The sequence below is a fragment of the Rana temporaria genome, chromosome 1, assembly GCF_905171775.1.
Source record: "Rana temporaria chromosome 1, aRanTem1.1, whole genome shotgun sequence".
Lineage (NCBI taxonomy): Eukaryota > Metazoa > Chordata > Amphibia > Anura > Ranidae > Rana > Rana temporaria.
The window spans coordinates 295,880,362-295,895,535 of NC_053489.1; the positions used below are offsets into that span (position 1 = coordinate 295,880,362).

Sequence of the window (15,174 nt, forward strand, 5' to 3'; positions counted from 1 at the left end):
TTATTCAATTTAGCCATATCTGGGACATAAATATTTGTATCCCTGGGTTAAATCTAAATAGTTTATCCTCATGGTAGTGTGGATAGGTGCAGTCCCCAGTGTGAATAATTGGGTTATTAATATTTAATGTACCTCAATTTTAATCATGTGATATTAACGATGTGTGATTTATCCAGAGATCAGTTTTGATGTAGTAATCATTAATCCAGAGGAGATATGGATGGATATCACACCTTCATTTCCCATCTCACTTCTGAAATCCATATTATAAAAACAGACTTTTTTTTTATTTTATATATTATGATATATATTCATGGTTACTAGATTTCTTGTCATCATTGAGTATTTCAAATAGTAGGATGACCTACTACATTCAGTATGCGTAAATAATTTGCAAAACCTATAAAAGCTTTATAATTATGTTTTTACAGTAGTGTCCCTAAAGTTTCAATTGTTTTGTCTTCTAAAATAGTAAAAAGAATCAGTTCACTTCCACTTGACCTCTGTTTAATTCACTTGTAGAAAGGTTACATGACTATTCCCTAGTTAATTAATCTATGATTCTCTTCTCGATTTATTAGCCTTTCTCTGTGCTTGAACAATGCAAAAAGCTGACTGTCAGGGCAGGGATCTGGACCCCACGACCTTTACTGCATCTGGCAGTAGATCTTCTTGCTGAGCCACCTGAGATGCTAAACATCTCTTTGCCTGAATCCATGGAAAAGCGTACTTTCGATCTTGTTTCTGGTGGACCTTGAACTCCTTGCTCCTCCCATGAACATCCTATTTAAACCATGTCTTTGCCTTTCTGGTTTGTCAGATTATTGTACACTTTAGCCAATAGCTTGCTGCTTTCACTCCTGCTGCCTTCCGTATCTTTACTACCACTCCTTTACTGACCTTGGTTTGTTCCTTGGCTACACTTCTGCTTGATTTCAACCTGCAGCCACTTATTACTGACCTTTGGCTTGTTAACGACTAAACTTCTGATTGATCCCTACTTGCTACATTTGCACCCTGGCTGGACCCTAGCTTGCTCACCTACTAATGGGGTGATCCTGAAAACCGCTACCTTCCACTAGCAAGCAGTGAAACCCATCTTCACCATCAGGTGCCCTAGTGAATACTGTCTAGTGCCAAGGCCCCACACCTCGGGTGATCTATAATTTGTACAGGGGTAAAATGTCCTTGGTCGCAAGTGAGTTCAGTGTATGTATTTTTGGAAAACAATCCTCCAAGGAACTTTTAGTTTTGACTTGTAACACTTGTGACATTTAGCTCATCTGAAGTTCAGTCTGCATATCTCATCAGAATGCCTTAATACTAATAATTTTATATCAGAGAACCCCTGATAGAATGTTTTGTAGCACTATTACTCTTATTTCCTTCTTACTTTTGGGGAGATTGTACTATTCCCATCGTCAAATTGGCAAGTATTTTTCTTGGGGGTTAAGTAACACCCCAAAAGATGACCAGCAGAAATGCATGCTCTCCTTAAAGCAAAATTCTGTATTCCCATCAGCACTAGCTGATCAGATTATCTCATAAGCCTACTCCCCTTTAATCGTATAACTCTGCCTCTAAGAAGAACTTAATTCTCCAGCTTTGTGATTAAGTCTATACAAAGATATGCATATTTGTTTCTGTCTGATTACCTGCTTATTCTCTCATATCCTCCAAGATATGACTTGCCTGTAAATTCAATAGCTTGGTGTACAGCACACAACATCCCCTCCCCCCTGTATTTTCTTGGTTACTCTGCATTGCTTGCTAAAAACTGAAGTCACAGAGTGAGGCAGGGTTATAGGAGTGGCACCCCTAGCTTTGCCATTTTATATTTAGCCTTTAGTTCTTTAAGCACAAGTTGAGATTCAACCTTAATGCAGCCCTTGCATATGTATAGAATTCTTCCTTAGCCCCAAGGCACCACCTTAATCTTAAGCATGCTTTTATTACAGAGAGCTCAGTATTTTTTTGTTGCATGTAACGGAATGGTGCCGTGTATATACAACTCTTATATTGATTTATACATTTAATACATAAAGCCCTTTTCTTAAAAATCAAGCATGTTTATGCCTTTTTCATGTTTCAAATCATTGTTTATAAACCAGATGATATTTCTGATCCTCAGTGTAATTTTGTGGAATCCTTCTGTTACTAAAATAATTTTTACTGTACAATTGCTATTGGCACGGAAAACAGTGACTTTTGCAGTTTCTGCAAATGTGAAAGCTCATCAGAGTGGCAACTAAATATTGTGAGGATGGCTGCACCATGGTATCATAGTTGGGTAGAGAAGAAGAAAGTGCTGCTGCCAGCAGATCGTTGCCATTGTTGATTGTTCAGAAAGTAGCAATATGCCAAACTATTACATAGCATTCTGTGTATCAAACTTTATAATAGGAAGCACGCTTAAAATTACAACTTAGACTTTAGTTTCTTTATACATTTTGAAATTATGCATACCAGTATTCTGAGTTAAAAACCCAACTTCAGGAATATTACAAAAAAAATCTACCCTTGCAGTGGAGCCTCCCTCAGTGCAAGGATTAAATGCTCCTTATACCTAGGGTGCTGGAATAAGGAGTAAATAGCTTATTCTGTACTCCAACAGGGTCCTTCTAGGGCTGTGCCTAGTCCCCTGCAGCCAGTTCTGTAAGCCAGGACCAGCCACCTTCACAAACAATACAGGGAAAATGTCTCTGTATTGTATGTAATTAGGGTTGTCCCGATACCACTTTTTTAGCACTGACCGATACCGAATACCGATACTTTTTTTTAAATGTGTCCCCAAATGCAGCCATGTCCCCCCACAAATGCAGCCATGTCCCCCCACAAATGCAGCCATGTCCCCCCACCGATGCAGCCATGTCCCCCCACCGATGCAGCCATGTCCCCCCACAGATGCAGCCATGTCCCCCCCCCATATGCAGCCATGTCCCCCCCCCCATATGCAGCCATGTCCCCCCCCATATGCAGCCATGTCCGCGGGGAACATTACAGCTTTGAATAGCTGTAATGATTCGCGCCGCGTATAGACACTCCCCCTCGCTCGGGATTTGGACAGTTCACCCGAGCAAGGGGGAGTGTCTATACGCGGCGCGAATCATTATAGCTATTCAACGCTGTAATGTTCCCCGCCCGTATTACCCAGTCGGCGGTAGCAGGGATGCGGCGGTATGCGGCGTAACGACGATGGCGGCGGGGGGGGAAGTATTCTATTTTGGTATCGGGGGTATTTGCGGGAGTACGAGTACTCCCGCAAATACTCGGAATCGGTCCCGATACCGATACTAGTATCGGTATCGGGACAACCCTATATGTAATGATGAGGAGGTGAGTGCCAAAACCAGCTATAGTGGGTTGTCAATTAAGTGACACAGCCTGCAATATACCCCTTAACCTAATGAACATTTACCTGTTGCAATGTGGTGGTGGGGGGGCCACTGTAAGGCCTGGTTCACACCTATGTATTTTTTTGTGCATTTTCAGTTTTGATGCAGCACACTGCAGTCTATTTAACATGGTTTCCTATGGGTCACGTTCACATATGTGCATTTTATGGAAAGGGCCAGGGACTTGTTTTTGGTTCCATAGACTTCAATGGATCAAAAACTTGTATTGAAAAACCCAAAATGCACCTGGAATATGCAAACTGCAACCTGCATAGGTGTGAACCAGGCCTAAGGGTAGATTTTTTCATATTCCTGGAGTTGGATTTTAAGTAAGGCTATGTTAATCTGGCAATAGTAGACTTTGTTGTATGAGAGTGTTGTGTATTTTACAAAATGCTTTTTAAGTGCACAGATGTTCCTCCTTTTGGTGAAAAAAAAACGAAAAATGTGGTATATCTAGGCAATTATTTAAAAAGAATTTTTTTTTTACTGAGGATGGGTTATACTGGTAGATGTCTTCTACCTTCCTGATGCATCTCTGGGACAGGAAGTAAAGGGAAATATCCCCAGTGGTACACAGTCACAAAAAAATAACCTGGAGTGGGTTTTAACCCTTCCCTACTTTGTCTAAAGTAAATAAAACTTTAATGCAAACTATTGTTCCTCCAGCTGGTCAACAACCAATGTCCATATTTGGTAAAAGAGTGCTGCTATCTTACCCAATACAATGCTATGGTAAAAAAGAGAGATGTTACATTCATATATTTTGGAGCTGTGACTTTCTGAAACCCATATGGCAGGCAGCTGTTAACAGGCTGGAATCCTCTTCAGGTTGTAATATCACTCTTTCACCCTTGACTTGCTTACTGTTCGCTGACGCCCCCAATCTTGCAATAGATTGCTCCACTCTCGAATTGGATCAATCCAATGGATGATTGTTTGCAATTGGAAATAAGATAACCTGCCATGCCCCAGGTCATGTCCAGAATGGACGCACTCAGTCTGTCTGAACGAATCCTTCATACTCTCTCGGACAGTATGCAAATATATAACGATAAATGGAACTATTGGTTGTTGCCCTAAGATGTTATATACCAGCTCATGATGCTGATTACCCATATTTTAACAACATATTTTATCTAATACTAATGAGTATCCGGTTTCATCCCCCATTCTGAGAAATACTGTTAGTCTCAGGACTGCTCTTTTATAATTGTATAACTCTTGCAATACACTTTTCACTTTTAACATTTATATATTGTAAGCAAAGTTACTCTGTCTTGTCATTATCTTCCAAATAAAGCTTTTGTAAATGAAAAAAGAGAGATGTATTGTCAGGGAGAGACTGCTATGTGTGTAAGATGTAGGCTGCCCACTGACGTATTTCACGGTCTTGCTACTCCTTTTAACATATAGGTAGTGTAACATATAGGGTACTTTTGCCTCTGAATTATATCACTTGCCTACTAATTGCTAGTAGCTCCCTTCTAGTAGTAGTCTTTTGAACTTAAAAGGTTCCGGAAGCTTGGTTTTGCAAGTACAAAAAAAACTGATATTACTGTTTAGAAGAAACAATAATGTCACCCTCTGAATACCCAAAGACGTTTTAAAGCTGAATGTTTTCTCAACCAAGTCTGAGTCTTCTACGTAATTTATGAACATTGAGATGCTGCTGCATTTGATCCTTCCACATCTCACAACTGCCTTGTTTCCCTTCATGCAGGCCCTGCACTTACCCCATCTATGGCACGGGCGGTGGCTTCTCCTGCGGCTCCTCCTCAGCATCATGACAGCCATGCGTCTCCTCCCTCCTCCTAGGTCAATTGTATCACTTCTCCTTTCAGTCAATCGGAACGGGTCTCAAGATCTGCTTCCTGATTAGCTGGGAGGGGAATCAGTGTGAGAATAGGGAATAATTATTTGCTATTGTCACACAACTGGGCAGGCTCAGGGTGCAGTGCTCTGTGCCCCGAACCCAACCACTTTTGAAGCCTATTAGAGCCTCTGTCTCTAATCACATGCTTAAAAAATAAATACCCCCATTGAAATCCATGGAATCCCTATATTACGGGCCGCAATTGCTTGGATCTCTTCTCTGGAAAGCAAACGGGGGATGGATTTCCTTATCTTACATGCCAGAGACCCTGTGCATGCTCAGAACAGCAAACTGGGTTGCTTGATTTTTAAGAAAAAGTGTGTGGTGCCAAAAGTAAATGAACAGCAATGAAATGTGAATTATGTGTTATAAATGGACAGTACATTGAAATAAAGTCCAAAAAAATGCTAAAGTGAAGAAAAAATATGTATAGTCCAATCTATAATGAAAAACAATATAATGAAAAATAATTTTTTAAATGCACAGTCCCATGATAGGAACAGCAACATACATGTGAAAGCTCATCCGAGTGGTAAGTGGTGAAAGCACAAACTTCAGTGCAAAGATGTGCGCAAAAAAATGGTGGAGACTTGAAAAGTGAAGAGGTGATCCAGTACAGTGCTCCAAAATGATCCACCGCACCCCTGTGAAACAGACTCTTTCCAGAAAAGCTGTCTGTTGTTACAGCAGCAAACATGCACTCAGTGTAGATCCGCCATCTGTTGTGGGGAAGGCTGTTTGCAAAATCCAGATGTAGCTGTGGTAAATAAAGCTCACCGAGAGCCAGATGAAGTCTCCATAGTGTGGTATTTATTGGATTTATATGTTAAAAGCCAAAATAAAATTAAGTCTAAAAACATATGACAATGTGTGCCACTGCTGACCCAGAATCAGACAATGACCCGATGCAGCACTAGTGTGTCCTCCCCTGATTGACTGCCACTCCAAATGGGGAGATTATTTCATATAGGCCTATCATGTGAAAACAAAAGTGCACTCTTTAATACTTCTATTGCCAGGATAGTCTTGGCTTTGAAATAATGTTGTAGAATTTTGTACACAGGACAACCCTTACAGCAGATCATACTTTGATTAGAGAGTATTAACGCCAACTGCACAGGGGCTAGAGGTGTATGAAAATTGCTCATACTTGGAGGATAACACTTTTACAATCCCCTGTCCCCTGTCTGTTTTCTTGACACCTTCTCTTCTTTGTGTGCCACAATATGAAACTGCTTCCTGTGGGTGTGCATCTCTGTGGGCTTGCTTGTGAGTCAGACTGTGAGTCTATAGATGCACAGAGTGCAGCTCTGCCCTGGCCCTTTGCTCCCTCCTCACATGATTTGATTGACAGCATCCTGAGCCAATGGCTCCTGCTACTGCCATCTGTGAGAGCAGAGCTGGCTGCAGATGGACACAGCACTGGTTTGATATAGGGCTCAGGTAAGTATGAAGGGAGGTTAGGGGGTGTTTAGAACCACTTTATTTAAAGCATGCAATATCATTATTAACATTTGTAGTTAAACTGTTAAGCAATATTTCTAGGACCCCTATCATGTGGTGTACAATAGAAAACATAAAACATATACCGTATATACTAGAGTATAAGCCGACCCAAATATAAGCCGAGGCACCTAATTTTACCACAAAAAAATGGGAAAACGTATTGACTCGAGTTTAAGCTTAGGGTGTCCATCTGCATGCCTCACTGTGTCTATGTGCATGCCTCATTGTGCCAATGCCTCACTGTGTCCATGACTAGACTGACATTTAAGATGGGAGTCTATGGAAGGGGTGCCTGGCTTTGAAAAATTGGTGCTCCCCAGTTGTAGGTCCCCCAGACATCAAACTTTTCACACTTGTAGAGGAGAAATGGGGCTACATGTGTACCAATTTCCGGGTCTAGGGGACCTACGACCGTCCGGTACCGGGTCCCCAAAATCACAGGAGAAATTACCGTTTAACATGGAGGTCTATGGAAGGGGTGCCCGGCTTTGAAAAATTGTCCGGTACCGGGTTCCCAAAGTCCAGGAGATAATGCGCAAAAAGGTGACGAGTATAAGCCGAGGGGGGCATTTTAGAACAAAAAATTTGCTGAAAAACTCGGCTTATACTCGAGTATATACGGTAATAGGAAATTGTGAGTGTTTAGATGACAGTAGTACTCGCAAAAACTGGTGCAATAAATCATACCTTTCTGAAAACGAATGCTCAAATGTCTGTTTTTCATTGGAAATGTGCCTACCAATATCGGGTACACAGTAAAGGTTTGTTCACACCAGCCACTGCATTGCAACGCAGCATCTGATGGGTGGTGCGATTTGGCTAGACCAGTGCAGTGTTTTTGTGTCGATACTGGCCCATTGCACGGTTTCCTTTTATCTATTTATAAAGAAAACTTTATTGAAATCTTACACAGTGATAGTTTTCATAGAGTTCTATCGGCTGGCATGTGGGGACCCATGCGGAGCTTGGAAAATAGTGCTGAACTCGGTTCTCAGCACCCCTGTTCATTGAGATCAATAGGCAGCGCCACCGAACTGCCGGAAAGCTAGCAGGGGTTAAAAGCGCTCCGTGAGCAGCCGAAAAAGCTACTCCAAAACGACGGCAAAGCGTCACTAAAAATAGCTGTGCTTTACCGCCATCGCCCCCAACGCCCCAGTGTGAAAGCAACCTAACAGTCTGTTTGCAGCAAAGAATTTATAGCAAAAGAAATGGCTCAAGCTTATTATTGTTTTTGGTCAACATGAAAGATGAACAAATCACTGTAATTTGAAACTCGTGCACCAGGAACATTCACCTGCGGTGAACGTTGGTGATACACTCACTGAGATATATATATATATATATAATATAAAAGTTGGAGATACAATCGCAGTTTCAGTTGAGTTTCTTTTACTTCAAATCTTCATGCATATAAAAGTTTACAAGCCAGGCGACTGCATAGTTTCGGACAAACACATATTCTTCATCAAGCTACATGCAGCTTGATGACGGATATGTGTTTGTCCGAAACTATGCAGTCGCCTGGCTTTGTAAACCTTTATATGCATGAAGATTTGAAGTAAAAGAAGTTCAGCTGAAACTGAGATTGCATCTCCAATTTTTTGATGCATGTCAGATGGAAGAAGGGAGTGCCGCATCAGATGTAATCCTTTTTAAGGAAATCAACCACACGGCAGATGTGTCCCACCTTGGTGGTGTGTGTGTGTGTGTGTGTGTGTGTGTGTATGTATGTATGTGTGTATATGTGTGTGTGTATATATATATATATATATATATATATATATATATATATATATATCCTTTTTTTTTTCGATCAGGTAGCTAGCTGAACAAAGAAAAACACCAATTTCCCAATCCACATATTGAAGGTGAATGACAATATATTCCTCACTGCATTATTGTAATATGACAGCAGGTCTCCTCCACTTCCAGAATACACTGATCAGTGCTGCCTGCAGGCGCTTATAGAGAAAAAATATACCTGTTTGGGAGGAGTTGAAAACTAGATTCCTCTCAAATGGGAACAACCATACATGCTGAACTGGCAGAATTTCGATCCATGTATGGCCAGTTTGTAATAAAAACATGTTACAATTTTATTTTAAATGCAAACAAAGTGCCTACCTATATTGGACTTGGTGTGAGTCTCAAGCAGTCCCTGTACAGCAGAGCTCAGACTGAAAGAGGGAGCATCAGAACAAGTAGGATGACAGGAGGAGATTTCAGCGTGACAGAGAAATCACTTCCTAGCCTGCTGCTTCTTGTTCCACTGTGTAAGTGTTACCTGTTCTTTTTTCTCTGCTGAAGTTATCTCGCCCTGGTAGACAGGGATTTGTTGTGTGGCAAGCTTGTGTATATATTAGAAATGGATGGACATAAATGCAAATACATTGACAGATAAAATGGCACCCATATATGTAGTACAGCTGTGTATTTAACGGTTAGCCTCTGAAGTGCACATTTAATGTCAAAATCTTCAACAAATACAACATTCTACACAATAAAAATGTATGAAGATGCAGTTTCCGTTTTACATGTATGCCTGCCAAAACTGTAAATTACATAAGATACAAGAGAACTTTTTAACTGTGTTTTAAGAAGTGCTTCCCCCAAGTATGCAAAGAAATAACATCAAATTGTCAGGCTTGGCCATAAATCCATGAACCTATACCCCTAAAGACTTGGCAGCGTTTGACTTTCCAGGCAGATAGAATCTTGTTATCATATGTGCATACAAATGCTAATTTTCTTTCTCCAGTAATAAACTTACAGAAAATATTGCTGACATTTTTTGAAATGTAAATAAAGGCTTATTTCTAAAACATTTTTAGTAGTTTCTAGGTGATATATATATATATATATATATATATATATATAAAACTATAGTTGATATATTTACTGTAAGTGTAACTGCTATGCTTTAACAAATTTTCTTACTCTCTCCCACAGAATTGTATTTTCTGCAGGCAAAGAGTTAACAATGTTCCAGGAGCTTGCATCCAATGCTCATATGGCCGCTGTCCCACGTCCTTCCATGTCACCTGCGCCCATGCTGCGGGGGTAGTGATGGAACCTGATGACTGGCCCTTTGTAGTGTACATTACATGCTTCAGGCACATGATCAATCAAAACATGGTGAGAACTTATTTTATGAACACATCTCATTATCATGATTTGAAACCTTCTAGATCATAGAATGGCCACAGCTATGCTGAATGATGTGTGCTCTTCTTATGTTTCTAAATCTGTCACTTTTATCAGTCAGGCAAGCTTGCGGCAGATCTTAGATCATAGGCTATTTTAAAATAATCCCAATTTAAGTTACTGATGTTAAAATGAAGGTATTAAGCCTGCACAGATTGAAGTGGGAAATTTTTTAGCAAGTGGCAGCAACCACAAATCACATGGGAGCACATTGGTCATTCTGGTTGTGTGACATAACCATTATGCTTAAAGGCTCACTTTAGTGAAAAACGTATTCTGGTAACTATATGTAGATCATTTCTGTAACAATAATATTCAGCTAATTACTGTATTTATTGGCGTATAACACTCACTTTTTTACCCTGAAAATAGAGGGTAAACTGTACCTGCGTGTTATACGCAGGGGGCTGTGGAATGCTTTTTTTTTAAAAGTTCCGTCTTAAAGTTAGGGTGCGTGTTATATGCCGATAAATACGGTAATTCCTTTTTTACTTCTGCTGACTTTTTTTTGTTTCGCCCCATTTATATGCAAACTAAGATGACCAGTTACAGCATTTGGGTTCAATTGTTAGACGGACATGAGTTCTTACATGGTTTGCCTTTTTTTGATTTGGTTTAAAAGAAAAAAAATCTGCTGGTTTAAAATCTTAAAGGTGTTAGCTGCATTAGGCTAAAGTTTCTTTGTTGCTTATTTAAAGACTATCTAAAAACTGCCATGTCCACAGGCTGACAACGCTGCAGTGATTTTACTGCAGAATTAACAGCACTGAAACCCTATTAAAAATAGTCAAAAATCGACTGATCAAGTGTCAGGATCAACAGGTAGTTGAAATGATATTATGAGGTGGAGAAGTAATTGAAAAAACAAAAACTGATGCATTAATGCTAGTGACAGACTGCATCATGTTTGTGTTTTTTTTTTTATTATGCCCATAATTCTGCTTTAGTGCTTCGATATTTGATGTTTCAAATGTGTAATTTTTAATGGTCTAATTATTTGATCAAGCTTTTTAAAATGACTTGCCTTTTTAAATAGTTCTATCATTATATTGCCTTGATTTTACAACATAGTGTTGTAACCAGTCCTATGCCTTGCCATTGATTACTGTTCATCACACGCTTAGTTTCCAGTCAACAACCCTGTGATGAGCGGCAAAGAGTAACTCGGTTTAATTACTGAGAGGTTCAGTAATGAGCTTTGCTGCGCCAGTTGTTATGGAAAGTCTGTGATAATTCCTTTGCAAAGCTGCTGTAAAAAAAGATATATGTAAATTTTAAATTAAATGCTTAAAGGGTTTTCTGCTTTCAGTGAAATAGTAGAAATCCCCTTTAGTGGGTGAGACACATACAGCTGACCCATTGTAAGGGCATTCTATATTTTAACAGTTTGAGATGCATTCTGATGTGGGCATCTCAGTATGTTTTTAACATATACAGAAGAGACTGTCATCACAGTATTGTTATTGGGTAAATTATTTTCGCCAGTTAAATTGGAGTTCTGGATAACCCTAACTTACCTTAAAACTGCCCCCCCACCAACACCTATGCTTACTAAACTGTGTAATAAAGATGTATATACTTGCCTATTTTCAGGCATCTCCAGTCCGGTTATGTGTTCTCCCCTTTGTCAGCCAGCAGTGGCTGCAGGGGAGAGTGCTCTGACAATGGCTAGTAAAGCCTGGAATGGTGATGTCACCCATAGGCTTCAGTGGCCTATTCACGTCACTGCTGCCTCCTCCCCCCTGCAGCAGCACTGCCTGACAAAGGGAAGTGGGATCACGTGACTTGACTGGAGCAGCCTAAATACAGGTAAGTATACAGATCTTTCAATACAAGCTAGTAAGCATTGGTGTTAGGGGGGCACCTATAAGTGTAATTGGGTTTTTTCTGGAATTCCACTTTAAGCCCAGTGTCCACAACATGAAGATGTCACATGTTCTTTTATTGTCAAAGGCTGGTTACTGTCCTTGTTGAGGTTTCTGAGAAACTTGGTCTGGACATCAAGCTTTTTATTGCAAAAAGGTTAATTGCAGTTCTTTAACTGTTTTTTGAGAAACACAGAGATGCAAAAGACAAACTCAATCACAAGTGCCATGCTATGTCAGGGGCTCTCTTGCCAGAATGCTTCTAGGTGGTCTAAGAACCTGAAATATGTGGATTTTTTATTTTATTACCATGTGGATGGCTGCCTGACCCTATACGTTTACGTTTTCTTGTCTGACCAGGTTGTACTCTGAAATATAGATAACACGTTTATATATACACAAACGGCCTTGGAAAGAATTATTTTTTAATTCTTTATTTAGCAAAAGACATGGGCATATAATATGTATAACTACTAGAGCTGCACGGTTCTGGCCAAAATGAGAATCACAATTTTTTTGCTTAGAATAAACATCACGATTCTCACGGTGTAAAATCTTTTACATTTATACAAAAAAAATTGGGCTAACTTTACTGGCTAGTTTTTTTTTAAATTCATTAAAGTAATGTTTTCCCAAAAAGTTGCATTTAAAAGACCGCTGCGCAAATACAGTGCGACAAAAAATATTAGAACAACCGCCATTTTATTCTATAGGGTCTCTACTAAAAAACAAAATGTGTGTATGTGTGTATAATATATAATATATATATATATATGTTTGGGTTTCTAAGTAATTTTCTAGCAAAGAAATTGATTTTAACTTGAAAAGAGCTGTTAGAAAAAGGTTTGGTGTTTAAGTGGTTAAACGTTCCTAATTTACATACAGAAGTCTATTCCTTTGATGTAAAAGTCAAATTGATACAATGTTTAGACTTAACATTCCACAGATAAAGAATGTTTTCAAAACTTGGCAGATTGCCAAGACTTTGACTTTTTTCCTAAGAGCAGAGAGGAAATTCTTTGCATACCAAAGATTGTAAAACCCTGTGTCAAGATCGTAACGGGAAAAAGATCGCGATAACGATTCTTGACGATTAATCGTGCAGCTCTAATAACTACGTATTTAGGTAGTCTACAGCAACAGTAGTAAGAACAACTCAGGAATAAGGATGAGCTCTGGCGTGTTCGCACAGTCCACGTGCAGAGCCTGCCAGGAGGTCGGCACCGTGCTGCGCTAATCAGACATTTCCCGATCTCTGCAGCCGAGCATCGGGACAATGTCTCCCTGCCTGTGATTAGCGCAGCGCAGTGCCGAATTCCTGGTGGACTGTGCGAACACGCCGGAGCTCATCCTTACTCAGAAACAATTGAGGAATCGGATAATGGTCTGCAAATACATCCAAACAAAAAAGGTTCAATAAATCAAAGACCACTGATAATGACAGCAAGACCTTGGTTAGGAATGATTTACAAGTAAATAGAGGCAGAGGTGAATTTCCATAAAAACCAAAGATTTCGATTCTGACTGCCTGCTGGAGATTCGGACCCAATGTCCTTATTTTATTATTTGTTTTTATTATTGTGTGTAGAGAAGATTACCAAGAAGGATACCAAAGGTAGCACGTTTAGGCCGCTCAAGTAGCGATCTAGATTGAACCCTGCTTGCTGAGATTGGATAAAAGATCGCCCAGAGGGCATCCGGTGTCTGTAGAACTCATTAATTCCTGGTAGGCATCAGAACAGGAAAAGATAGACCGTGAATACCATGTGTCCCAAAATCTCTTTCCATCTGATAGAAGCCATAATACATTCCATGCATACAATGCCATTGATCTTGGACAGCCACAGGGAAATGGAAGGTTGAAACCTTTCTCCCAGCCACATCGCCAGCAGAGGTTAGACACGCGTGGGAACATCTTGTGTAACGTTGTTGGGAACCTAAACCAGTGACGTAGAATCTTGTATCGCCGCTCCTGAAATTTATTAGCAATGGAGCACTTTTGTGCAAACAAGATGGCTCGTTCCACTTGGATTGTGGGAAAAGTAAAGTGTAGGTCTTCCTCCCACTTGCATATGAGCACTGGGACATAGCCTGTTGGGTGTGCTAGAAGAGACGATACGCGTGATGAGGACAACCAGGTTAGGCAGGACAAAGGAACCAGGGAGTGCTCCTGGTCTACTGTGACCCATTGTTTAGACTTTTCTTGTGTATACCTGTTGACCACTTAGGCCAAGTGAAGGGTCTTGAAGTTGTTGGTCAACGGGGGACAGAAGTTCTTTTTAAATAACTGACCTGGATTAAGAGTAATTTGAACCTCCTAGATTTTTGACTGTAAGCAGTCCAGAGGAAAAGGGAAAGCTTGTTTGGTAACTTAGTCAGCTGCCAAAGAGATGTTGAGGACTTCCAACTTGAAATAATTTATCTTGTAATTGGAGAGAGCCCCATATTGCTAGAAATGTGACATTAAATTTGGGAGTGTCCCCTCTGGGCTTTAGAGATCAGAAAGCGAAGGTCACCTGCATAAACCATGACCCCCATGAAAGCTTGACTTACCAATGAGCCTCTGAATACAGGGTTTGATCCAAATCCTACATAATATGGGCTCTAGATTGAAAACACAGATCTAGGGTGACAGAGGATTGCCCTGTCAGAACATATCTCATCAATTCAAACAGCAGTGTACAGGTTAAAATATAGGTCCCACACCCATGACATCATATGGAACCCCAGTCCTATATAGGAGCGGGTCGATCTGAGAAATTGCCCGTCAACCTGATCAAAAGTCTTCTCTGCATCAGTGGGCAAAGTCCTGAGTGGAGAGGCTCTCGACTTGGCAAAATGAATGAGGTTGATTACCCTGGTTGTTCACGTTGAGGAATACATTCAGCTAATTAAGATGAATGATTGAAGTCAGCTTAGGAAGCAATCTGTTTGCCAGTATTCCGGAAAACGGCTTAAGATCCACTTCGAGAAGGTCTATAACGACTGCATTGTGAAAGATTCTTGCCTTGTTTTTGACGATATACGGTTATGTGCCCTGAGAGGATCCAGTGCTAGAGATGTCCCTTCTACTATGGTGTTGGAAGCACAGAGAAAATACGGTGTAAGGCTATTTTGAAAAGTTTTATAGTACAATGTCAGGCCGTCTGGTCCGGGAGATTTGCCAGTTTTTGCAGAGTGTGACCAGTGAGCTTACCTTCCCACTTTGCAGAAAGTCAAAATTCCAACACCAAGAGTGGAGAGGACACGGCTACATAGGGGAGTGGAAGAAGATTGAGTTCAGCAAAAGTATACCTCCAGAACCCACAGCAGTAAGACTTTTGGAAGA

At 40.3% G+C, this 15,174-nt stretch overlaps 1 protein-coding gene across 1 annotated transcript in view; it reads left to right on the forward strand.

The window, feature by feature from the left end:
• Positions 1-15,174, forward strand: part of KDM4C (lysine demethylase 4C) — a 705,949-nt gene that overhangs the window by 581,831 nt on the left and 108,944 nt on the right. Inside the window, exon 18 of the mRNA XM_040357651.1 lies at positions 9,727-9,912. Coding sequence (XP_040213585.1) covers positions 9,727-9,912 — 186 coding nt within the window. The remainder of the gene's footprint in view (positions 1-9,726; positions 9,913-15,174) is intronic.